The sequence below is a fragment of the Nesoenas mayeri genome (assembly GCF_963082525.1).
Source record: "Nesoenas mayeri genome assembly, chromosome: 1".
Classification (NCBI taxonomy): Eukaryota; Metazoa; Chordata; class Aves; order Columbiformes; family Columbidae; genus Nesoenas; species Nesoenas mayeri.
In genome coordinates this window covers 157027319-157053852 of record NC_137541.1, presented here as the reverse complement: position 1 = coordinate 157053852, position 26534 = coordinate 157027319, and the positions used below count along the sequence as shown (strand labels likewise).

The following is a 26534-nucleotide window of genomic DNA, read 5'->3' as shown; positions in this document are numbered from 1 at the left end:
CTAACACTGCCAAGTCCACCACTAAAACCATGTCCTCAATTTACATGTCTTTCAAACACCTCCAGGGATGCTGACTCCGCCACTTCCCTGGGCAGCCTGTTCCGATGCCTGACAACCCTTTTGGTGAAGAAATTTTTCCTAATATCCAATCTAAACCTCTCCTTGCACAACTTGAGGCCATTTCCTTTCATCCTATCACTTGTTACCTGGGAAAAGAGACCAACAGCCTCCTTGCTATAACCTCCTTTTAGGTAGTTGTAGAGAGTCATAGAGTCTTCCCTTACCCTCCTTGTGATCCTTCTAGTAAGGAATTAGCTTTTGGCTTTAGAATTAGTAAGAGCTGCAGCTACTTAATTTAAATGCTTTGTGCCATTGAAGCACATGGCAGAAGTACCTTAGTGAATCAAAATGTTCAGGACCTGGTTTCATCAAGCCTCAGATGACTCAACTGTCCTCTGCTGGGATTGTCTGTGGTGTCAAGAGCACACAATGCTTTATTAGACATGCTGAGTATGGTGGGCAAGTGTGTCCTACTGTAGCATTTAAAGCTATTGCATTTACCATCTTTGAAATTTACCTATAAAGTTTCAAAATTTAAGCTGACAAATATAAAAATATTGATGTTATTTTCTTGATGTTTATTGAATAGATTTAATCTGCGGTTAAAGGAAAACGTGTTCTAAAACAGACTCAGGGAAAAGTATAGTTCAAATATCCTTTGTCTTTATGTAGGCCTATACATTTTTTCTATTCTGAGTCTAACTAGAAGTTTTTAAAAGTAAAGATTAAAACAGTTAAATTGTTAATGCCTTTTAAAAACTTGCCACTTTCTCACTGTATAAAATTTGTTTTGGGTTAAGGCCATGGAAAGTGTTACTGTGGAAACTGTTACTGTGAGGCTGGTTGGCATGGAGATAAATGTGAATTCCAGTGTGACATCACCCCCTGGGAGATCAAGAAAAGATGCACATCTCCAGATGGCAAGATCTGCAGCAACAGAGGTGTGTCATTCACACGTTCCTTCTACACATCTTTATGTATCTTGCTTTTCTTTTACAATATGCACTTTCTGCACTAGGACATAGGTTGTGTTTACTAATAGTTTTGAGTTCTCGTTTATTTCAAATATGGATATTTATTTCCAAGTGAGTGGGTAGATACTTGTGTTTAGGTATAACCTTACATGTATCCACTCCTGGGTTTGGATTAATCTGACCCAAGTTGTTCTCATTCTTCATTTTTGTGGTAAGACTGAGCGGGATAATGTGTCAGTGCATCTTTGGTGAGAGACCTATACCACAAAATAAAAGTATTAGCAGATTTTTGACTTTGAATGGATTGGTGCTGTAAGGCCAACAGGACCATACACCAGTTCATTCTTAAAGAAGACCAAGGACCCACAATTTGACAGGGAAAATGAAAACACAAAGCTTTTAGTTTCCACTGCAACTTGTAAAAAAACACTAAGTATTCAGTAACAATGCCGTGGAATGCATATGGAACTGGAAAGATAGATTTCACACAATAGTTCTAACTACATGAGGTTTTATTTGCACAAAGTCTCAGAACTCGAATTTTATCTTATACTTGTGTATAATTTTGACACTTAAAAAGGAAAAAAAACCCACAAAATAAAATTCCTTTTCACTAGCTTCTATGTTTGGCTTCACTGAACAAAGAGTTTAAAAAATGGGTTTTTTTTTGGCAATGATACAGAATAATTGCAGTAGAACATAAGTGCAAGTCACATAGATATCTCTCTTAAAAAACATCTCTATGACAAACCTGCTATAGTGTGAACATCTAATTATCCTGAGAGCATTTTGAAAATTCTCTTATCTTAATTATTAGGAAATTGAAAGATTTGCTCAAATACAGAGATCATGTAGGCTCGTTTAGTCTTGGGACAACAGTAAAATTTTTTCTGTAATTCTGAACAGAATAAATACGGAAGTGGCTTCAGATTAGATGCTTTGGTTGCATGGAGAAAGTGATTTCTTGTCAAATAATTTCTTGTCAAAGCAATTTCTTGTTCAAATTTGAAATTTTAATGTATTTCTTTAAATTTACATTGTAATGGAAGGAAATTAGTATAAATAGTATATCTGATATTCTGAATATCTACAAACTCCTACACAAAGATACATTAATGGGATACTTCTATATTTTTTTACCTTTCCTGTATTTCTGTGTTTATCCACATTAAAATTATATATCCTGTCATCTACCTAAAATTGCTTTCCAGCACAGTATCTCTACTCTCCTTAGTCCTCTTTATCCAGTTTTCTGTGGTTTACATCTTGTGATAGAGGAGCAGTTCATCTTGTCAGTCTGGAACAACCTTCTAAAAATTAAATATTGAGGCCAACCTTGCTGTGCAGTCTCCTTCAGCGCTAAGATGGGTAAATTGTTTCTATCTTTCCACCAACTGTCCAGTCAACGAGCAATGAGCAACGAGCAAGCTTTTGATTTTTGTAAACTTTGGTGAGATGGTGTTTTGCAGTGCAGTATCCAGGACAGCTGATCCAAATTCACTTTGAATTTGTTTCTGTGAGGATTAATCACTCTCCAGAGGCATCTGCATGTTTTATTTTGTTTTTGCTGTTTATTTGTTGTTAGGATCTTCTCCTTCAGTAATGTCACCGTATTGTGGAAGTATCAATAATCAGGTGCAAATTTCTTGAGGGCTGTCTTAAAGGCTTTAGCACAAATCAAACATGGCAGCATCTCTTCCTGCTTCATGTAACTGTCATGCATGCATGATTGTGTAGACCTTCTCTTTCCAGAGAATGTGCCCACATCTATATGTACTCTTCAGTCACCCTGTCTTCTTGTCCTCAAATGCATTATGTTGATCAGAGTAATCTGAATAAGAAGACAGAGGCTTTGGTGGAGCAGCAGAAGGTGAAGCTGCTCTCCAGGAAATGAACTGCACGCATCTGTAAGGTTTGGCTGCTGCATTGTGCCCGTTGACATCCTAGAAAAAATAGTGAGTGTACAGTCCTGAGGCATATTTGGACTTCTGAATAAGGACTTTGTTCTGACTTTCTCTAAGTAAATAGTATGCATATTATCTTTATATTGGTAAGGTTGTGCCCAATTACTCTCACTGTCGTATATCACATTTCCCTTCTTATTGTAAACAACAGGGCGTAGCCCTGAAAATTGACTTGGGAGAAGTGAAAAAGTGTCATTTTCATGTAGATTTGTGCTGATGTTCTTCTTAGGTAAAGAACGACCTCCTAGGCATTTTCAACTGGATTAGAATTTGGATTTCCTTCCAGTTTAAATGTTTATGCTTTTACAATCATTAATTATCAACTCTGCCCAAGCCGAAGTCATTTAAACAGCATTGATTTTTACTGTCATTAGTGTCAGAGCAAATTACTGTTGACATCAAAGATCTGTGACTGTTTTATGCACTGCATTATTCTTTTGTTTCCTAACAAGGCTCAACAGCAAAAAGAAACTTGATAAGGAAGCCAACTTGTTTGTATAAAGTATTACTACTAAATAATTATAGAAAGTTTTAAATCACAGGAGATGAGCATACGCTCATGATTAACACTTACAGCTTTGACATTGCACTCCTGTGAGAGCAGAAAATTCATAAGTGTAAATTTCTGTAATCAAACTACTATTACTCTAAATTGCTCAGTTAATCTTCTATCATCTTCGTCTTTTTTTTTCCTCTCTTTCCTAGGCACATGTGTATGTGGGGAATGCACATGCCATGATGTGGACCCAACTGGTGACTGGGGCGATATTCATGGAGACACTTGTGAGTGTGATGAAAGAAACTGCAAAGCGGTGTATGATAGATATTCTGATGACTTCTGTTCAGGTAAGGAATATATTCAAAAGGAATTTATGTATAGTTTTCTAACAAAGGCATCCAATTAGTCTGATCTTGCTCTTCCTTTGTGCTCCAATTTTCATTTTCCTAGCTTAAAATATACCAAGCTTTATTTATTTTTTTTTTTTCAGTGTGGACTTTTCAAATTAAAAGATATAATTCTGTAAAGAAAAAATACATTTCCGGTTCCAAAGCTTCCTTAAAACATGCCTTTTTTTTTTTAATTGTTCTTTTACCAAATATGAAATATTTTTATGTGCCTATCTCCCCTCTAATACTCCTGTCTTCAGTGTAGCCTAACAGAAATTGGAGAATGGTTGAAACTTATATATCCTTCCTTGAGGAAATTTAAGTTTGAATTATTTTTAGATCAAATTTTATTTATTATGTTACGGTATATGGCAGGGAGAGGACAAGCAAGAGGAAGAAAATTGAGGAAAAGTGAGATAATGGAAAACAGTACCTTGAGAATACCAACTGGCCTGAGAACAAGTAGAGCATCAATATGTGGAAAATCGAATGTGAGGTCCAGCTACACATCACTGACTGAACTTATTAGACACTTTCACTTGCCTTTTATTTTCTACTTGTACTTCAGAGCATTATTTTCAAGTTAGTTGAAGTCGATGAAGTCCATCCAAGGTTCATGGTGTATTTAGATTGATGCTCCATGTATCAACTAACAGACACTGATATTCTGAGCAAGACATCGCATACAATTTGGCACGGTAACTGCTACAGAGGCTAATATAGGGCAGGAGAGAATGACTTTGAGCAATACACAGCATGCAATTTGTGCACGTGGGAACTTTGCAAAAACAAGAGAGGGTGGTTTCAAATGGAATCGACAGATTACAGGTTGTCAGCTCTAATGCATCCTGTAGAAATCTGATCTGGCCTAATTAATAATAGGAATAATGCAGTCACATCAAGGAAAATAATAATGTGGTATATTTTCCTCCTGTTGCTAGAATGAGAGATCCCTCATGGAAAGATCATAGGAGTTGTCTGTAATTGGTACAAAAGGCTGAAACAAATGCAATACATAAAATTGTTAGCCTCTTCTTTGCCTTTTATAAAGGCGAAAGGTTTCTCACCTGTTGGTTTTGTTTGTTTGTTTGTTTGTTTTTTTGTTTTTGTTTTAATAAATATTGATGAATCATCAGCTAACAAAACTGGAGGAAGAAAAGAAAAAGAAGCAGCATTTCTAAAAATCTTCAGTGAATTCATTTGCTTGCTGCTGTTTCAACCGCCTACAAATGTTCTATAAGTTTATTTAATTAATAAGCTGGAAAGATGTGCAACTGACATCATGAGAGCAGCAGGAGGATTGAGTTTGGGCTGTTATCAATTTTTCAATGTATTATTGCGTTGCTGAGTATGTGTTTAGACTCAAGGACAGATCAAAATGTCAGCATTAGCTAAGGAATATAAAGCTAAAAAACAACATTGTAAATGTGTTCTGTTGTTAAGAGTGAACACAAGAGTTTCAAACCTGATTAGATTAAAGCAAACCTGTCACATCTGCAGCTCAAGCTGCATCACTTAAACGGGGCTTAAACTCCCTCTGTCCCAGACGTTATTGCCATCACTGCTTCTGCTGCTCAGGGTGGTAATGGTTGTAAGAAAGCAGAGAGTAAGAAAATATGGACAGTTGCAAAAGAGTTAGGGAGAAGATATTGCCATTTGACTGTAGATTAAGGACTGATACAGTCTTCTTTATTATACAGACATAATTGTAAATGAGCAAACCTTACCAGAGGTACAAAAGGAGATACTCACATGGCTTACTTCATGTAACTAAAACTCATGTTGAAGTATAGCTTAGTTTTTCTATCTAATCAGCAAAAATTTTAGTATTGCTTCTTATTCTTATCCCTTCCCTTTCCCTTATGCTTTAGAAAAACCTAATTTAGCCTTAGCTGCCCATGCAAGTATGCATTTCTCAAATAGATTGTGCAAAACTTTATTTTTGCATGAAGCAGTGTGGACAACATCTTATAGACCTGCTGTTTAGTACTTCTTCAGAAATGGATAAAATGCAAAGTATTAATTTTGGTTTATTGTGGTAGACAGAATCTGCAATGGAATCAAAGATTTACTAGCAGAATTGTCATTGGACAGCTTTTTTATTTGTTTATGTGAAATAAATCATTGCACAAAGTCTGCAAGTGTTAAGTCTGTCTCACAATTATTTGTACATTGATTTAGAATGAATCCAAGATGGATTAGTCAGATTAGGGAAAATAATACAGTTTTCTTAAAACCTACATTAAACAGAGCTGATACAAAATCGATCCTGTCTTGTTCTGCCTACCTAATAGGTAGAGACATGAGTCCTGAGTAGCAGATTGAAATATTAGGAAATCATGTTTACATGTAAAGAGTTTTACTGTAAGTGAGTGAAATACTATGTTTATTTCATAAAGTACAAATGACAGAAATTGGCAGCCCTGCCACAAGGATTTAACATCACACAACAGCAGCTCCCTCTAGAAGCTTCATATGGCTTGGGGTGACTGTCAATTTGTAGTACCTCATATTGGCAACTGGATGCCTTCTTTTAACGTCTGAGGTGCTGTCCAGTATATTACTGAATTATTTTCTTTCAGAGGTGTTCACAACATTAAAGTGATTTTCTTCCTTTAAAGAGAGAATAGCTTTCATGACTTGACATAGAAAGAAAAAAGGCTTCTGTAAGAAAATTCCTACATTCCCACATCTCATCATCTGCTTTGCTGTGGCTCTAGACAATAAAATATTATATGAAAGAACAACATCATCTCACAAGAGTATCTATCTGGATCAGGGAACATATGTCCAATTCGCAACCTGTCCACAGGTATGCATGAAAGCAAGAGACAGAAGAGGAGATCTCTAATGCTTTTAAATTAAAACAAGTAACTAATTTAAAGAAAAGTTATTATTATGAAATTAATAAGATGTGGTCTGGAAACTGCTCTGATAACTTGTAGAATGCTTGTTTCCATCTTTCTCCTTGTAAACAAATAAATGTATATGTTTTAGAAATATAATATAATCCAGTCTTAAAATGCAAGTACAGTTAGAAAGATACAAATTCTGTGTTGCTCTGATTTTCAAGAAGAATCTGAATGGACAAATAGAAATCAGAGAGATGCTTTGGGGTCCTGTGTCCAGTGAGTGATGACTATATGAAAACTGTAAGAGAAGATCTAACCCCCTACCAGAGCTCATGAAAATATTTGATTTTGTGGCAAGGAAAGTTTTTGCTGATGCTCAAGCTTTCCTCATCCAGTGCAAGGAATATTTTGTGTTGCCAGAATCCCACTGCCTTATGCAAAGAGCATTAGGCTCATGATGAAGGGAGCTGGGCAATTAGCTTGGATTTTCTTGGTCTGGATGTGTTAGCATTCATGTAAAGGAGGAAATAGATTGTTTGGTTGGCTTTCCAGGTTAAGTTCTAAGGAAGGATTCTCCCCTAACTTCTTAGCTGTCAAAATTTTTTTAAAGAAACTTTCCAAAAAAGCTGCTATGGAGTTCAGTTGCTTTTCCTCACCTTGACTTGCACAATGAAAGCTGCATTTATGTTGATATGTTCAGACATGGTCAGGAAGAGTCAAATTAGCTAGTGAGATGTCAAAACCACATCTGACTGCCCTATGGAAATGAGAATTGGTTATGTCCAATTTTTTATTATTTATACATGACTATTTAGCAGAAGGCCCTAGTTTGAGACTTGGAATTGGTGTAGCACTGCTCATCTCTAGTGGCTCACATTGATGATAAGTAGATAAAAGATGTATTACTTAGAGAATATGTGGTGAATGTGCTAGAAAAAGAAAAACATAAAGGTAAAAGAAATATTGCCTTATGACAGCCTCACTTCTCCAGACAGTGAGGAAATGTGTATTTGTAAGCTCTCTTCCACCCTTTCTCTTGAGGTGTGTGGGGGGGGTGGCAAAGCATACCTTAAGAAAAAAAAAATTGAAAGGAAATATGGTTCAAATGAAATGATAGATCAGAGCTGTTGTCAGAAAAAAGTAGATATAGTGAGTTGATTGTATTTTTCGCCAGTCTGACTGTTTAATGAAACCACAAATTTGATAAAGTTCATCTAATCATGAGGTTTTAAAATATATCATCAGTATGGAAGCTGATCTTTAATTATGTTCATTGTGAAGGTCATGGACAGTGTAATTGTGGAAGGTGTGACTGTAAAGAAGGATGGACTGGGAAGAAGTGTGAACATCCACGTTCTTGTCCATTGTCAGTTGAGGAAAGTGCTAAGAAATGCCAAGGAAATTCTAATTTACCTTGCTCTGGAAGAGGTAAGTCAATTTCTGGAAGAATTTTCATGCCCTTGAAATGTACTCCTATTAAAAGAATTTTTTACAGAGGTCCAGCATTGCTAGTGCTGAAAAATGTGAACTTTCTTGGCTTGCTGTGCATGAATCACACCTGCATAGCTTGAGAGTTATGAGAAGGGAGGAGATGAATACGAAGGCCACCTAATTTTCCTGTCATCTACTGCTTTGTATTTTATTTTATATATCTCAGCATTTGTTTTGGAGGTTTTCAAAGCTGCTTTGAAGATTGATGCAGTTAAGTCTTTGCTAAACATGAAAAATATGAAACTATTATCTGCATTCTTTGAAAAAATCAGCATGAGATTTTCAGCCTCTGTAAAATGTTGTGGCCCCCTATGATAAGAGTTGTTTGGATTTACATTGCATAAGAACCTGCAGTAATGAGTGTCGGACTGACTTCCGAAGTGCAGTTGTTCTTCAGTGCAGTTTGCTAGTTAGCCCCTGGCTTTTAATTTGAAAGCCTTTCTTTGTGACACTGTGGCCTTTTCAAAACTTTGGCTAATAAAAGATACTGTCATACATAGAATGGTAATACACATGGCAAGCAAAAGGAAGAAAAATTCTCAGAAGGAAAAAGACCTGCTAATTTTCATCTGTCACTGTTTGAAATGTTTTTTTCTGCAGAGAGAAGAAAGAAAATATGATACAGACTTTTGCTAGAACTGGTAATTGAAGTTGTTATGAATTCTTCCCACTTAAGTATTTTCTGGGAAAGGTCTAAAGCTGCTCTTGAATTTTTGCATTTGATCCTAAATGTAATTTCATTTGCAATTCCGTCTTTCACTAACACTATGTAGCACAGTCAAAAATTGTAGGCTGTCCACCCAAGTGAGCACTGTGATAATTTCATTTCCTCCCCCTCCCCTGAAATGTGTAGCAGCTCATAGCTTAGTTCTTAAAAGAACTATATATTAAAATAAAGTTACTTGATTTTTCCTTAGTTAGGCTATAGTTTTTCAGTGAATTACATCTCTTTTTTCTTGCTAAAAAATCTTAAAGAAATTTTTAGCTACAAATTAGGTGAAACATGGGCATCTGTAGAGAATTAACTGCATTTCATTGCTAACAACTGCAAGAATTACAACTAAAAGAAAGGCGCATTGACACTTGATTTTTTTAAAATGTGTATTTATTTTTAATTCTGGCTCACCCTTTTCCTGTTTGTATTGGATACTGAATGGCTCTTCTCTCATCTGCTTCACTAGGAGTTGTGTATGTTGAGCATTTGGAGTCAGTTCTATGATTTAATTGCATTGTGCACTATGAGAGTCAAATGTAGAGAGAAAAGAATAATAGTCATAAAACCAGCTTAAATTTGAATAAAAATAAAGTCTTAAGTTCTAATGTTCTGTATTATATGATTCCATATTGTTCTATTTATATTTTAAATTTTGAAAGGTTTTATTAATTATAGTGGGAAGAGCGAGTTTGAAGATTTCAATATTAGAAGCAGTAATTCTATCTGTCCTCTTGGCTTTCTGGAAAACAAAACAAAACAAAACACCAAACCTGAGTATTAATGCTAGCAATGTTCTCCTGTTGAGATACTAGCAGTGAAATAAGCCCCTTCCAGATGAATCCATTTGGCTGAATGATTTGTTGGTAAAAATTTTCAAATAAAATACCAAGCAATATCTATTGAAACAAAAGGCTCAATTGATTCGACTGAACTTCCTTTGACTTCTAAACAAGACATGTTAACCAGTGTTTGTGAGGTGTGCAAGTGGCACAGATGTGTATCTAGGGCTTAGTATGATAGGCAGCTGCTGTGATGAAGGAAAAAATGATTCTGCATTACATGCTTGAAAAATATTCACATGCAAATTGTAATTTTAAAATGGAATGTAGTATCTTGTTTTAGTTCAGTTAATAATTTTGTTTAGAAAATTAGAGAGAAAAAGAGAAAATATAATTTAGCCTAATCATCTGTAATTTACTGGGTAGTGTTTTGTTTTGTTTTTGTCCTGGACTTCATGGATTTCCTTTTCCACAAAGAAAGGGCCTGGAGCAACTTTCTTATGAGGAGAGATTGAGAGAGCTGGGTCTGTTCAGCTTGGAGCAGAGAAGGCTGAGAGGGGATCTTATAAATTCTTATAATTATTTCAAGGGTGGGTGTCAAGAGGATGGGACCAGACTCCTTTCAGTGATGCCCAATGATAGGGTGACTGAAGCACAGGAGATTCCATCTAAACATGAGGAGAAACTTCCTTACTGTGTGGGTGCCAGAGCATTGGAACAGGCTGCCCAGAGAGGTTGTGGAGTCTCCTTCTTTGGAGACATTCAAAACCCACCTGGGCACATTCCTGTGTGATCTGCTCTGGGTGAACCTGCTTTAGCAGGTGGGTTGGACTAGATGATCTCCAGAGGTCCCTTCCAACCCCAACCATTCTGTGATTCTGTGATATTTTGGATATAATAAAAGTATGAGAAAATTCTTGTTCTGCTGAAGGGATATAGGTGTGTAGTTCCTGTGAAAAATTGTCATTGGGTTTGCATGGTTAAATTATTTGGTCCCATTTGAAAATCCTACTACTTGTCACTATAGCTTGTAACAGACAGGAATTTTACACAAGGAAATGAAAGAAAATAAGGATTTCCGGTTAAATGCAACCTCTTTCAAGTCTTCTGGGAGTAGGAAAGACCATGGGTTGTAACACCAGCCCCAATTTCTCTGAAGTTGGTAGGGAAGATAATGATACAAGGAAGGGAAAGTTCCAAAGGAAATGGAAATGTTTCCTATTGCATTTTAACATTAGTGTTTTGGTTACCTCCTCGTAACATTTGTCTCCTAGCTATGGTACAAGGACAGTAAGTCTTTGTACAGGTCAATAATCCACTACACTGATGGAGACGTTGAGTACTTAACATACATATTTAATGGGATCCTTTAGTAAGGATGTATGGAATAGGATGCAGAATGGAGATCCCACAGATGCCAGTGCATGACACCGGGCAATCTCCAGTATCAATACGGGCTGGGGGACGAAGGGCTTGAGAGCAGCCCTGTAGAGATGGACTTGGGAGTACTGGTGGATGAAAAACTGGACATGAGCTGGCAATGTGAGCTTTCAGCCCAGAAAGCCACCTTTGTTCTGGGCTACATCAAAAGAAGTGTGACCAGTACATCGAGGAAGGTGATTCTGCCCCTCTATTGTGCTCTGGTGAGACCCTACGTGGAGTCCTGTGTTCAGATCTGGAGTCCTCAGCACAGGAAAGACATGGACCTGTTGGTGAGGGACCAGAGGAAGCCACAGAAATGATCAGAGGGTGGAACAGCTCTGCTGTGAAGACAGGCTGGGAGAGTTGGGGTTGTTCAGCCTGGAGAAGAGAAGGATCTGGGGAGACCTTATTGTGGCCTTTCAGTACTTAAAAGTGGCCTGTAAGAAAGACGGCATGGTCTGTTTAGCAGGGCCTGTTGCAACAGGACAAGGGGTAAACAGTTTTGAACTAAAAGAGGGGAGATTCAGGCTAGACATGAGGAAGAAATTTTTTACAGTGAGGGTGTTGAAACACTGGCCCAGGTTGCCCAGAGAGGTGGTAGATGCTCCATCTCTGGAGACATTCAGGTGCTGGCTGGACAGGGCTCCGAGCAACCTGATCTAGTTGAAGATGTCCCTGCTCATTGCAGGGGGTTGGACTAGATAACCTTTGAAGGTCACTTGAAACCCAAGATATTCCATGATTCTATCATTCTATGACGTTATGACTTTACAATGTATTGTGTTTTCTTGAAGAATATTTTCTGTTCCCCTGTAGCTTTCATTTCCAGGTTAGTCAACGACAGCTGTTACAACTAACATGCTCTTCTGTGGCACATTTATGCTCTTGGATAAAGACGTTGAAAGACAAAGCATTTCTAGGATTTTTAATGCCATATGGATGGCCAAAATGTGTAGGGAGGAAACCATAGAAGTGTTACAATTCATAGTCTGTTTCTATAGTGTCTGTCTAAATGCTGACATACACTCAGATTTTTGGGTGGATGATTTTGTAATTTCATTTGTGATATTCTGTTCCCAAGATTAACAAAAACTGTATTTCCTAGATGGTATTTTCTTGTTGAAATATTAATTATAATTTTACGATGTGATTATCCTTCTGTTAAACAGTAGTATAAAAAAAAATCCATGCTGCCTGAGGTATCATTGAGAAAACAGTCCTTCAAAGACTTGTCTTGTGCATTTTGTAAAGCTTTCTGACATGGAAGACTGTAAAACTCCCAATGATTCAGCTTCAGTTTTGAACCAGTAAACAAAAAAAAAAAAAGGCCAAAAAAACACTCCCAAAACAAGCCCACAAATCTCCTAAATTCCTCATAAAAAGAGGTTTGGGACTTGTATATTTTTGTGTCAGAGGTCTGAAATCATGGGGGCCTACATTAAAAAAAAAAAAATCCGTTTTATCTGTTTATAAAATTTTATAATATTAACATAAAAACGATGGCAAAATGGTACTCTTCAAAAATTGTCTATCAGTCTGAGGGACCAAACACTTAATTTTGGGAAGCTGCTTATTTTATACCTTATACTTTGTTTTTACAGTTAATGATGAATGAAAAAGGAAGGCAACTGTTAGCCTAATTTTACCCTTTTTTAAATGATTCAGTGACCCAATATGATTGTACTATTAAATTTTCATTCCCTTAACTGTAAGTCATGTAGCCTCAGTAGTAGAAAAACAGACATAGGAAAAATATCACAGCGAGAGAGAGGTTTACTCTAAGTGAAGGCAGCCTTCCTATGGTGGTGATCCAAGATAGATAAATGACAAATTTTCTTATTGATGGTGTCTTTTACCATTTTAATCTCTCTTCTACAATTGATTTCATTTATTTGTCATATGGAGAAAATGAGACTTTTTCTTTATGTTTGATATTCCCCCTTACACTCAGGCTCTAGCATTGGCTGTCTGAAATATTAAGAGGTTTTTTTTAAATTCTGTACCGAGAAAAGATTTTTGTCGTTTTTGCAAACTCTCCTAAATCCTGTTTCCAAAATATTAAATTAGTGAGTGTAAAGCTTATGTGGCATTTTGAAGGTTTACTGACATACTTGCTTTATAGTAACTTTGCTGTTTCTTCTCTATTTGAAATTGTCAGATATTGACTGATTCAGTGGTAGAGCAACTGTGCATTATTAGAGATTCCTTGTGGTGAAATGAGACAGTAAATCAGACCCTTGTGTTCAGTGCTGGATTCTGTAATGCTGCAGGATAATGTCTCCTGGAGCCTGAAAACAAAGGCTAGAGATAAGGGTCAATGACATCCCCAAAGTGCAGTGGATCCTGTAAGGTTCTAATCCTTTTTGGGATCTCTTGGCTATACTGTTGTGTAATGTACACTTTATGCTGCTCGGAAACATAACTCATCAAAGCTTTGGGTGATACTGGAAGTGCTGTAAATTCCTGTTGATACAATGCACTATGGTATGCAGAAGGCAAAAGAAATAGGCAATAAACCATACCTGTGTATTGACAAGAGGGGATGGGAACTAGATAAAAAGCTATGTGTTAAATCGATGTCTGTATGCAGGTGTAACTATGCAATTCTCTTCTGACTTTTGTGAAGTCTTACATGACTGATCAGAAAGATGACATAATCAGCTTCTAAATAATTTCTGGGGTTAGATCATCAACTACTATAGCTTCATATAAACATCATTTGGTGTATCTTCAAGATTTTTAACTCTATACAAACTGTGATATAGTAATGCCAATCTGATCACCTCTGCAATGGATAAGTCTTGAAAGATAGGTATGATGCTTTAAAAGAGCAGAAGGGCTGCTGCTGGTGTGTGCCAGGTTGTGAGAACTAGTTCTGTGTTATTACTACTGGAGTCTTATTTACTATAAGTTTATGTCCTCACAGTTCTTGTTCTTTTGTTCTAAATGCAGTTATTAATTAAGGACTTTGGGGTCCTCCTCTAATATAATATTGCCAAAATCAATCAACCAAAAAAATGTCCCGTTTCTATTAGATACCTATAGGAAAACATTGTCTTGAAAGCCTATTGCTTATTGACTTAGTAAAGAAAGGCGATAGTAGAAGTTGCCATTTAAATAATTCACCATACCTTAAATATGACAGGATGAGGTTAGAGCAGAAAAGTGTAAACAGTCCTGAGGTAAAATCTAGGTTACTATCATCCCTGCTACCATCTCTCTATTGCAACCTCTTATTGTACAAATTGCACTGTTTAATTGAAGAGTGTATTACTCTAATGTACAACATCTTTAAGTTTGGCCTGCTGTTTTCATTCTTTTTGCATGACCCCTGCATTCTGAAGGAGATCTTAATTAACACACTACAGTAGGCAGCCTGGCAGCAAGGAATGTTTTTAACTGGTGTAACAAGAACAGAACATAAATGCAAGTCATGTGTCATGTCTCCAGCTTTCACCTTATCAGCTTTGAGTCTGAGCTCCCTTATACATCTGTGACTTCAAGCAGAGTGGCACTCACTATACTGGTACGTTAATGCCGAATGAGCTGGCTTGCCAGTTATTTGTAATACAATTCAGTATAACCTTCTATGCCAGACTGGCACTCTAGACTCCACTTGTAGTCTGTGAAAGACAAAATATATGGAGAAATAGTTGCATCACAATCCTCCTAGATTTGTCTATCAATAGTTTAGATCACTGACTTAAAATGCTTCTCTGATTCAGACTTTGTTCATTGAAGCATAATCCTCTGGAAGCTGACTTTTGTTAGGAAAACAAATGTTTTATTTTTTTTTTATTTTTTTTTTTTTTAATCAGACAGTGTTCAGAAGCTAAATATTTCAGTGTTTCTCTTCTAGGGAATACTGCTTATTTGTCAACGACCCACCTATAGCATTCCTGGCCATCTTTTTTGCCTTTTATTGTTGTCTTTTTGGAGACATGACAAGTGGGGACAGAGGAACCAAGGAAGGACTGTAAATCAAGAGAACATTTCACTTCTGCAATGAACCTATATTTGTAGTACTTCTAACTCAGTAATTAATAAATGGTTCAGGAAGCACTACTTTGTTTCTGTGTAAGTGCTTCTTTAATCTGTTCTGGTAGAAACAGGGTGTGTTGGAAGTTGCCTGTTTCTGAGATGTTGATGATACCGCAAGAGTGAATTGGTTCACAAAAATTTATGTAATATAATTTGTTAATCTTCTGAAGTTTCTCACTTGTTTCCATAGTGAAAAGTTTGAGAAGAGGTAAAGAGGAGAGGAAAAAGATAATATCTGGTTTAGGATGATATCCTATGTTTAAAGGGATATTCCAGAGGCAGGCATGATTATTTATATATTATATATTTTTATAGTTATTCATACATTATATAATAATATAATAATATATAATTATTTATTATGAGTGTGGTAGGTGTCTGCTACAGACCACCTGATCAAAAAAGGATGTAAATAAATCCTTCTTTACACAGCTGAAGGAAGCCTCAAGATTGGAGGCTTTGCTAATCAGAGGCAATTTCAGTCACCTTGGTATCTGCTAGAAGATCAGAATAGCTCAATGCCAGCACTCTGGCAGATTCTTCTCACAAACCCCTGAACCTTAAGGCAGGGACTGAGAGAATGAAATCCTTCCCATTGCAGAAGAAGATCAGGTTTGAGATCACCCGAGGAACCTGAACGTACATAAGTCCATAGGACCTGATGAGATACATCCCAGGGTCCCGAGGGAATTGGCAAATGTAATTACCAAGCCACTTTCAATCGTGTTTGAAAAGTCATGGCAGTCAGGTGAAGTCCCCAGTGACTGGAAGAAGGGAAACATCACAACCATTTTTTAAAAGGGTCAGAAAAAGGACCCTGGGAACTACCAACTTGTCAGCCTTGCCTCTGTGCCTGGTAAGATCATGGCACAGATTCTCTTGGAAGATAGGTCAAAACATATGGAAGACTGGGAGGTGAGAGAGGTATGACCTCACCAAGGGAAAATTGTGCCTGATTAATCTAGTGGTGAGTGATTGCATCAGTGGAAGAGCTATGGATGTCATCTACCTGGACTTCTATAAGGCCTTTGGTATTGTCAACCCCAACATTCTTGCCACTAAATTGGAGGCAGATGAGTTTGATAGATGGACTGTTAGATGGAAGAGGAATTGGCTGGATGGCCATGTCCAAAGAGTTATAGTCAATGGCTCAATGTCAAAGTTGAAACCAGTAACGAGTGGTGCCCCTCAAGGATCTGTACTGGGGCCAAAGCTATTTAATATCTTAATCAACAATGTATACAGTGGTATTGAGTACACCCTCAGCAAGTTTGTATATGACACCAAGTTGAGTGGTGCAGTTGATACATTTGAGGGAAGGGATGCCGTCCAGAGGGACCTTGAGAGCTTTGAGGAGCAGGCCTGTGTGAACCTCCTAAAGCTCAATAAGGCCACATGCAAGATCTTGCACCTGGGTTGAGGAAATCTTCAAATCAGTACAGACACAAAGGATGAATGGAGTGTGAGCAGCCCTTTGGAAAAGGACTTGGGGACACTGGTGGGTGAAAAATTAGATATCTCCGTTCTTGGAGATTTTAAAAACTGAGCCACCTTCTGTAATAGGACTGTTCTGGGCACAACTTTGGATTAGATGACCTCTGGAAACCCTTCCGGCATACATGATTTCATGAGTCTATGATACAACCCATGTATAAGATATCTTGTAGTCAATCAGCTTTGATTTCTTGTGCAGTTTTGAAGAGGTTGGGATACAACCACATAACTGTCCATTCTGTGGAATGTTTTATAGAAATAAAACATACATGTCCTTGCTGTATTTAAAGCTTACATGTTTTAGAGAATAAAAACAATTCTGTAAGGTAACTGGAACACCTTGTGTGACTGTAGATCAACTACAGCTGCAAAATTTGAAATGCAACCAGTTAGCTTTGTCATATGTCAGTTCTCTTAATCATATTAATGGCTATTAAATCATAGCATGTAGCTTCACCTGTTAGGAAATATGAGAAAAATAAATGATCCATGCACAGATTAGTGTCAGCCATTTTGTTTCAGAATTTTGAAACCTGACATATGTGTTACAGTTCAGCTTTGCATTCTTTGTGCTTCCTGTTTAGGAAAGTAATGGAGTGTGTTTCCTTGCCTTTTTCAATCATTCAGCTCAGCTTTAGCTTTTCTCTCTGCTATCTCAAGAAAAAATAAATCAGTGTGCAAATGCTTTATTGGCTGCTGTTAAGAGATGAGATTCTACGTTGTGCCTCCGCTGGTGAACAGGGAGATAAAACGCTGTAATACATTTTTTCTACTCAGTGAGCCAAGCTTCACAAGCCTACAAGCCCACCAGCTTGTGTGGTTTTGTTTCCAATGAGCCATATGCCCATTGGTGTGTATTTGGAGACATGGATTTAGGTAGGGTTAATCTGATGGATAATAATGGGTAGGGTACAAAAGGCATAAATCTGTAAAAAATTGGACTTACTCATGTCACAGCTCAGGGAGGGACATGTTTTTCTCATGGCTGTAAGCATTAACCACAGGAAAGATCCCTCTTCTTGCAGTCAGTGCTTCTGAAATGCTACCATCTCTGAACACATTGCAAATTTCCTTCTGTATGTGATGTGGTCTTCCTTGTTTTCCTTCCCTTGATTGTAATTATTCCCCCACAAGACAAAGACCTCTTTCATCTGTGAAAGACATCTGGGAAGAACTTGAAGGCCAGAACTGCCTTGACTCTGACAGCTAGTTATCTTCTATATCCCTGTCTTGCTTAATTGTTCTTAGCCTGTGTCTTCCTGTTTTCAATTGGTGGGAGTCTCTCTTGCTGTTTTCTAAATGTCAATAGTCAGTGACTGTTAGTGTGTCTTTTGGCATAGTTGGCCTTTTTCTTTGGGCACCCCTGTTTTTTTAAAGTTGTTTCAGCTTGGCTTCTTGTTTAGCAGAGCAGGGAACATAATATAGATGACAAACTTAAAAAAAAAAAAAAAGTATTTATCTTATGTCTACATAATGCAAAAATCTCAGCATTTGAAATGTTATCCAAAAAAGAGTATGTGAGAAATAATAGTTTTGCCATAGTGTTGTGTGAATTTGGACTAAGCTTCACATAGTTCCTGTTCTCTTTACATTCCAGTGAGCTGTATATCTGTAAATGATGCATATATCTTAGATGAATTCACCATATATTAATAAGATGAAATAGATCACAGTCTTAAGTTATCACTAATTTATGCTGTTGACAACCAAAAGAACATAATTAGCATTCCAAAAGTTCAGGAAAAGCTTTGCATAAGTGGACACTGCAAGTGCTACACTTTGCAGCAGACTGGCAATTTTGAAACATTTCCCTGCAGTGGATTGCTGTAATTATCATAATTGCCATTACCTAATCAAAGAATGGACTGACACTCATTTGTGCTCGACTTCCTCTGAATCTTTTGTCTAGGCTGCCTCTTTCATTTGCTTGGATAGTGAGCTGCATATAGACCCGCAACACATCAACACCTTTGATGGATGGTATGTGCTTGTTGAATCTAGAAAGGGAATATACTGTCGTGAATGCTAGATGGGGAAACTGCATATACTTAAGCAGTAAATCCTGGCAGTTGGAGGTCTGCGGTAAATTTCTTTAGATTCTGCTGAAGGATGCCTAACAAAGGTTAAATATACTTGTGTTTTGATATGCCAAAATAATTCATAAGGAGATACAACTTAAAATATTTGTTCCAGACAGGGAAGATATAACCAATTATAATTATTAATAATTTCAGAAGTAGATTCCATTTTTGCTGCTCCAAGTTGTCATCCTATTTTGCTTAACTTCAAACATGATGTCTGACCTGAAGTCAGGATTTATCAGTGTCTTCAGTACTTGCAGAGATACGGGAATGATTCACACTGCCGAAAAAATTACTCATTGAAATGTGCAAGGGTAATTGTATGAAGGAATGTTTATGCAATGCATATAACATGAGAGATAGGTGCACGGTCATTTCACATTTGTAGAAGTATAGCAGCTATTTAATATAAAAGTACCTTTAAGTACCTTCTCTCTCATAACTTTGGTATATCAAGTATTTGCTGGGGAAAAAAAAGCAATTGAGGTATGTGTGTATGTGTTTATGTGTGAGAGCTGATTATATTTCACAGCTTGTTGACTAGAACAAATACCTGATATAAAGTCATGAAAGCATAAATTGCAGCAAAAAGTGAGATGATGGCCTGTATTGTCCAAAATTTTTACTTACTAATCCCCATAATAAATGTATGTATATTCAAACATTACGGCATGAGTCAGCTTGCATTTGAAAATGCAGTACTGGGTGGTGCGTGCACAACATGGGGGGGGAGATGTGAAAAAAAAGTCATGTCATCACATCACATTAAATAAACACCAGCTATTATAAACACAGTTGAATATTCTGGGTAAGCTTCATCTCTTAAATTCATCTAGACATCAAAACGTGAGATACTTCAGCCTTTGTTTTCAGTGTAATGATAGGACCTTTAAATGGAATTTGCCCATTTCTTCTATATTTCTGTGTTACTGTAAGATGAATTGTCATCGCTCATACTTTTCCCTACTGTCCTTAAAGAGAATGACTATCAGGCTAGTGTTTAGGTGCCCTCATTTGGGCTGTATGAATCCCACTGGTTTATGAAATTATTTACCCCAACTGTAATGTTTTACTACACTAGCAATAAAATTAATAGAATCCTGCATGGACTGGAACAAAGAACCTCTGCTGTTCATATGCAGCTATGAGTACTTTTTCAGAATGTCTTGTAGTTTACAGAGTGTTTTGAGCTGCCTTAGCAGTGACATCTAGACTAGTAAATTAAAGAGTGCCATGGATCATCCCCCAGCACTGCAGCTTGTTCGCCTGTAATGTCAGATTCACTGAACATTCACTGGCCTACATTTGCCCTGTGCCAGCCCATATTCCTTCCAAACTATTCCTGTGTATAGTTCAGGAATCAGCACAGTCTGGTTACTGGTCCCAGCAGGCAGTATGGATGAGGCCACCTTCATGAAAGACAGCTTGGTGGTACACATGCCAGTTCTTCTGCACCAATTGGCCCCAGTCACAGGGAACAGTTCCAAACTCATTTAATTGACTATTAAAGAGACATCTCTCAAATACTGTACTGTTGTTGTAGTAATGCAGATTGACCTTCTTTCTGCACTGTGGTTGGTACGGTATCTATATAGCTCACAGAAAAAGATGAAAGAAATAAAAGAGTTTCCAGCACTCCTTGCCAAGGACCCACTGTCTACTCTGAAACTGTTTAACCTGCTCTGTACCTTCACCAAGACAGCAGCTTGTGCAAAATAAATGGGTCAGTGCTGTCCCAAAATCGATTTTGTATGGTGTGACAGAAGATGAATAGATTTCCAGGTTGACTCATAGTTTTCTTTCTTCATTTTTTTGTGCTTCTTTTAAGATTTTTTTTTTTCCTTAAAAATACCTTAAAGGCCCTGAAAATTCAAATGGAAGCAATTATTTAAGCTGAAAACTATTAAGAATTGAAAGTGTTCAGACTGTTGGTGAACACCATGGCACATTGTTTTATAGAATTTGCTTTTTTGGAAAGCAAGCCTGGACTTCATGGCACAATTTTGGAAGTCCAACTTTCCCTGGTACAAAAATGACACCACACCCTTTATCTTAACTGGGTTTAGACCTGAGCAGGTTCTAGTTTAATTGATACTTACTTGCTCATCTGTCTCGTAGTTTCTTGTTTGAGGAGTTCACTACTTCTCTTCAACTATTTTGCTGTGTCATGCTTGTGGTACAGAATGAGTTATTCCACTCCCACAGTAGCTGTGAGTCAGTACAGTGTATTTGAAGCATATAGGTACCAAGATTAAAAACTTCTTTAAGTTCTGTAAGGGAGAAAGTTACTAGAAAGTTAGACAAACTGTATTTTTCTGACAGGCAAAAATAATCTTGCATGTTTATATCAGTAGTTACATTCCGTTTTAAATTCCAAAGTGCAGTTTGCCGACTTTGGAGGACTGATATATTAGAGATGCAGATATTTGTAAGAGTCAGAACATTATAAAGGTAATTTATAAAGTCAGTAAACGTAATTTTCAAAGTAAGTAGGCTTTCCTGTCAGGAAGAAAAGTCCATCTTTTTTAGGCAAAGTAACTTTAAATACATTTAGCAAATTCTGAATTAATATGAACAAGATCTTGATATTTAAACTGAACTTTTACTGTACTACTTTTTGAGGGTACTTATTTGGTGTGAAGGTGCACAGTGATCAATGATATGATTTATAAGGAAAAAAACAGAATGTCTTGCAAAAATGTGTAACATTAGGTTATTTTATTTTCAGGGAAAACCAAAGAGGAAATATTATGAGTTGCTCATGAAGTAAGAATGTCTTTCTTTTAAAAGATGCTAGTTAGTTGTTTAGTGTTTTAAAGGTCTATCAATCACCTATTGACAAAACTCAGCAACATTTTATTATGTTGATAGTGCTTTTAAAGTATTTTGTTCCCCGTCAGTGTATAAACAGTTGCATCCTTGCTTTGCATAGGAAAATGAAATGGTAGGGTAAGCTCCATGAGAGAGAAAGATGTGGAATTCTTTCCCTACTTTTAAGTGCTTCTAGAAAAATAAGTGTGCTGTGAGAACTGAGTACAGACTGGACTAAATATTTTAACTGGAAGCAAGCAACCTGGGGAAAAGTGAGACTGGGAGAAAATATCTAGGCTTCTGATCTCTCATTGAGAATATTGCAGCTATCAATGGAAAGTGGGAAGTTTAGTTAGCAACTAAGAGCCTAAATACTTTCTGAAATCTTTGTTGGATGTAAGTCTAAGTATTGATATGAAACCTTGGGAAAATAATTGTTTTCTGCAATTTATTTTTGGAGAAAACTGATGCCTAGTTAGAATCATAGAATAATTTAGGTTGGAAGAGACCCTCAAGATGATGGAGTACGGCCATTAACCTACCTCTGACACTAAACCATGTCCCTAAGAACCTCATCTACATGTGTTTCAAACACCTCCAGGGGTGGTGACTCCACCACTTCCCTGGGCAGTTCCAGTACCTGACAACCCTTTCTGTGATCAGTTGTTCCTCATATCAAATCTGAACCTCCCCTCATGTAACTTGAGGCCATTTTCCCTCATCCTATCACTTGTTGCCTGGGAGAAGAGACCAACCCCCTCCATGCTACAACCTCCTTTCAGGTAGTTGTAGACAGCAATAAGGTCTCCCCTCAGCCTCCTTTTCTCCAGGCTGAACAGCCCCAGTTCCCTCAGCTGCTCCTCATCGGACTTGTGCTCCAGACCCCTCACCAACTTTATCACCATTCTCTGAACTCTCTCCAAAATCTCAATGTCTTTCCTGTTCAATGGCAGTTCAAAGTCAAGAAAAATCAGGCTGAAAGCTGGTCTTCATTCTGAGAAATTCCTGACAAAGTCTTCCAAGTCAAATTTTTTGTCCCAGAAGTTGCAGATCTCTTTCTGAGATAGTGTTTCACAAATAGGAACTAGAAATTGCTCTAAAAAATGATGTCATTTTTGTTTCCTGAGTACTGTTAATGCATTTCTTTTACAGGAATTGTTGCCATTTTTCTAAGTAACAGGCCCATGGGTTCAAATGTTCTGCCCTTTCCTTGCCATCTTCATTTGTCCAGAGCTCAAAATACTTTCAGCAAACAGCTTTGTCAGTTCTGTTAGGAAAATTATTTTATGGCACACTTGAAGTCTGATATTTGTCTTTGTCGGTGTTCTCTTTAGTTCGTCATCTAAATCACACTTCAGAAAGCCAATAAAGGAAGACATGACCCAAAAACTAAACACTTCTGATTAAATTATAGTTTCTATGAAATCTACTGGAATTTCAGCTCTGCAGTTCTAAAAAGAAAGCTTAATTTTGCATAAAACCAAACACCCCAACTATTTTACAATTGCAGTGTTTTTCATAAAGACAGAAAAATACTAGATACAAGAAACTGCTATCATAAAGATATTAATACTTCTTGAATCTGTTCCCTCCAAGATGTGGAGGCAGAGAAGGATGGACAAATGAGATCCTAAACATTAATGGTTTTATTTTAACCTTATTTTTGTTGTTGTTTGGGTTTTTTTGTGTGTGTTTGTATTGTTTGTTTGTTTTTTCCTTGTGTGTCGTTGTAATGGTTTTAAAGTCCAAGTATTTGAAGACACGGTGTTACTTATTTTTTTATGTACACCCTTTCTCGTATAATTATATTACTAAATAATTAATATCTACTTTGATTGCTCATTATAAATCATTTGTTGCCTAAATACCTGTTTGAAAATGACATCACTTTATTCAATGAATGTTTTTGGGAAGTCATATGGCAGGGAACTGAACATCAACATCTATGTATGCAATGGGGTCCCTTTCTCTGCCAGTTTACTCATGAATCTTTTAACTACATCTTCTGCCTCCTTTATGCAGGCCAGCTTTGTAACTGTGTCTTTGGAGTTAATTTATGCTGTTGTTTGCTTGCCATACATACCTTTCTTCTCATTGTGAAGGGTGTCCATTGTGTAACGGTGCCAGTACTGTGTATGCTTATAAGGCTGTGGAACACAGGCATAAAAAAATTCCTTCCTTCTAAGTGAGTCATGAACACAGACTATTATTGCCTACCAGGGATTTGTTTCCAAACGTAAAGCAGTGATTCAGAACAGACATTGAAGAGAATCCTGGAGCATAACCCCTGATTTCAAATTTAGAGATTTCTCTTTTTAAATGGCCTTTGGACTCATCCGCAGTGCATGAAACCAGCAACCTTACCACACCTACCAACTCACAACAGTGCTACTTATTGTTATTGCCAGTAGATGGCGTTCTTTATATTAACTAACTACATAAGAGTTTGAAACTATTTTGTCACTTTCCACGCCCCCGCCCCCGCCAAGGGTTTGGTTGATAGATATTTTCTTCCCAGAGTATTCATGGAAATCATACGTACCTGTTATTTTGAAATGTTTTGTCAAAAATCTTTATTTCAATTCAACACATCAATCATTTTTTTTTTTTTCCCCCAAATCAAACAGTTATTTCCGATTCATGTAATGATACAATTCAACTGAGATAGTAATTTTTACTTTTATTTGGAATAAGGAAGAGGAAAGGATTTTTCTGTTCCTCTTTTGGAAGATAAAATTTTATGGAGAGCTTGGAGTTAAATATTGCTGCTTTCATTCGAGAAAACTTTAAGAGATATTTCTGTTGCCCCATTGTCTATTGTCTGCAGCATCTATGGACTATAGACTCAACCATTTTTTCTCTAGCAGATCTGTAACGGCAGAGCTGAGGGAAAACCCCAGCAACCTGAGTCCAAATAATTTATAGATCACTTTTAAAAATTTATTTTTATGTTATTATTTTTTATGTTATTTAATTATTATATTTTATTTTTATGTTTAACTGAAAGCCCACTAAAGTTCACAAGGAGATGTATACTGGCAATGGAACTTTTTAGACCTGTTTCAATGGATACTGAAATGAGAGGGCTGCTCATGAATTAAAATATTTTGATGGAAGCTAACCAGAAGGTTTTTGGTCCATCAATCATATTGGAATCCATGACCTTTGCAATAATAAATGAGCAACTGAAGTGTAGAAGATATTTCAAGATCTATTGCATTTCAAAATGTATTGCATATTCCACTGCATAATCTAGATATTGAGCCTGGTGGCTTTTGTCTGGTGCTGAATGTCTATTTCACAAGCACCAACCAGTAGGTAGGAGGTGGACATCCCTGGGGGTGTGTGCACCAGAAGTCTCATGTCCTCAGCTGGGATCCTAGAGTACTGTACATTTGGTTCAATTTGGTATCACATGCAAACTGACTCCATCACTTTATGCCTGTAGAGCCCCTGCTTACCCAGATGTGAGGTTGAGGTGTGAGCAGCAGCCTATCCGATTCTGGGCAAATAAGCCTCCTCTGTTTGGAGGAGGTAGTGCTAGATGTGGGATATTTTTCAGATAAAACTACTGGTGATGGTAAATATATATCTACTAAGTAATGAATTCATGTCAGCAATTTCTTTGTTTCTAAACCTAGCCTTTGAATGGCAGTGATTTTCAGTCTTTAATAGTGTACAGCAGTGTCAAACTGAAGAACTAATTTGGAAGACACTCTGTCCCAGTAGATCAACTGATCTGTGTAGGCTTACACCCTGCAGCACAGAACAAACAAAATAGAATTCTACCTTACTTCTATTATTTCCAGGGCCATCAGAAGTCTTGCATGCAGTGACCTGGTTGCAGTGTCAGTGGGTACAAAGGAATTAGTCACAGTGGTGATTCTTGTCATGACACTGTAGTTAGAAGACCAAGTTGAGTGCCAAGGAAGAACAAAGGCATTCTAATTGTGTTTATGATCATGGGCAAAATGCCTGTAGAAGGAATATGCAGGTCATCAGTAACGCTCTGCTACCCAGAGGTTATTCCATTTACCCAGTCTTCCTTGGAAATGTTCTTCACAAATGCTGCTTACTTAGGGAAGATGCTGCCACATTAATTTGTGCCAAATACTACCTTACCACACAAGGAATTGCATTGATTTTATGCAGCTTGAGGAGTTAGATATTTATCCCTTGCTGCACAGATATTCAGGTTTTTATGCAGAACACACTCTGGAGCATTTTTGAAGGGCAGCTCAAAGTGTCTCCCATCCTTTAAAGTTTCATATAAGCTTTAAGTGGACTCTGAAATTAAAAGGAATTAATGGAAACCACAAATGTCACAAACCTATGCAAACTTACGTTTTTTTGTGTACATAAAGACATACTGGAATTCTGCTTGCTGCTTCTATGTTACATTAAAGTAGAGGTGCGCTGTTACCATTGTCGTGACTGGTAAATTTGATTTTGTTATCCTTAATCCATGGCTATCAAAAAGCACAGGCTACGAATCTGTTTTACTGTTATTGAAATGATAATTACATTGAGCTGGCATGCAAATGTTATAAATTCTGGATCTTTTCATTCAAATTTTTACCTCTAATTAGATATTTTGGGCTTGTACCCAAATGAGCAATAGTTCTGTTTTATTACTTTCAGCATGTTTTACTACTTAAAAGCAGTTACCACAAGCAAGAAATATACTGATCTTTTTTCAGTGTTCTGGATGTAGAAAGAATTGGGTAGGTGTTCTGAACAGCCTGCACTTAATTTTGTAGTATCTATCTTTTTATTTTGTAACACCTCACAGATTCAAAAATATTTCTAGATACTTCTCTATGACCTTTGCTACTGATCTGTGAGCAATCTGAATGTGATGCACCGTTGATTATCATCAAATATAGATATTTGCAAGAAATAATGAACTCAGAGGCCTTTTCGTCTCATATAATGATGTATTGAAATTCATTATTGGCATCT

General features: G+C 37.0%; 1 protein-coding gene across 1 annotated transcript in view; it reads left to right on the top strand.

The window, feature by feature from the left end:
- The window catches only part of ITGBL1 (integrin subunit beta like 1), a gene marked incomplete at both ends in the record, with an annotated part of 138613 nt that overhangs the window by 66047 nt on the left and 46032 nt on the right, over positions 1 to 26534 (top strand). Inside the window, 3 exons of the mRNA XM_080363753.1 lie at positions 861 to 1001; positions 3704 to 3844; positions 8020 to 8166. Of these exons, the coding sequence (XP_080219879.1) occupies positions 861 to 1001; positions 3704 to 3844; positions 8020 to 8166 (429 nt within the window). The remainder of the gene's footprint in view (positions 1 to 860; positions 1002 to 3703; positions 3845 to 8019; positions 8167 to 26534) is intronic.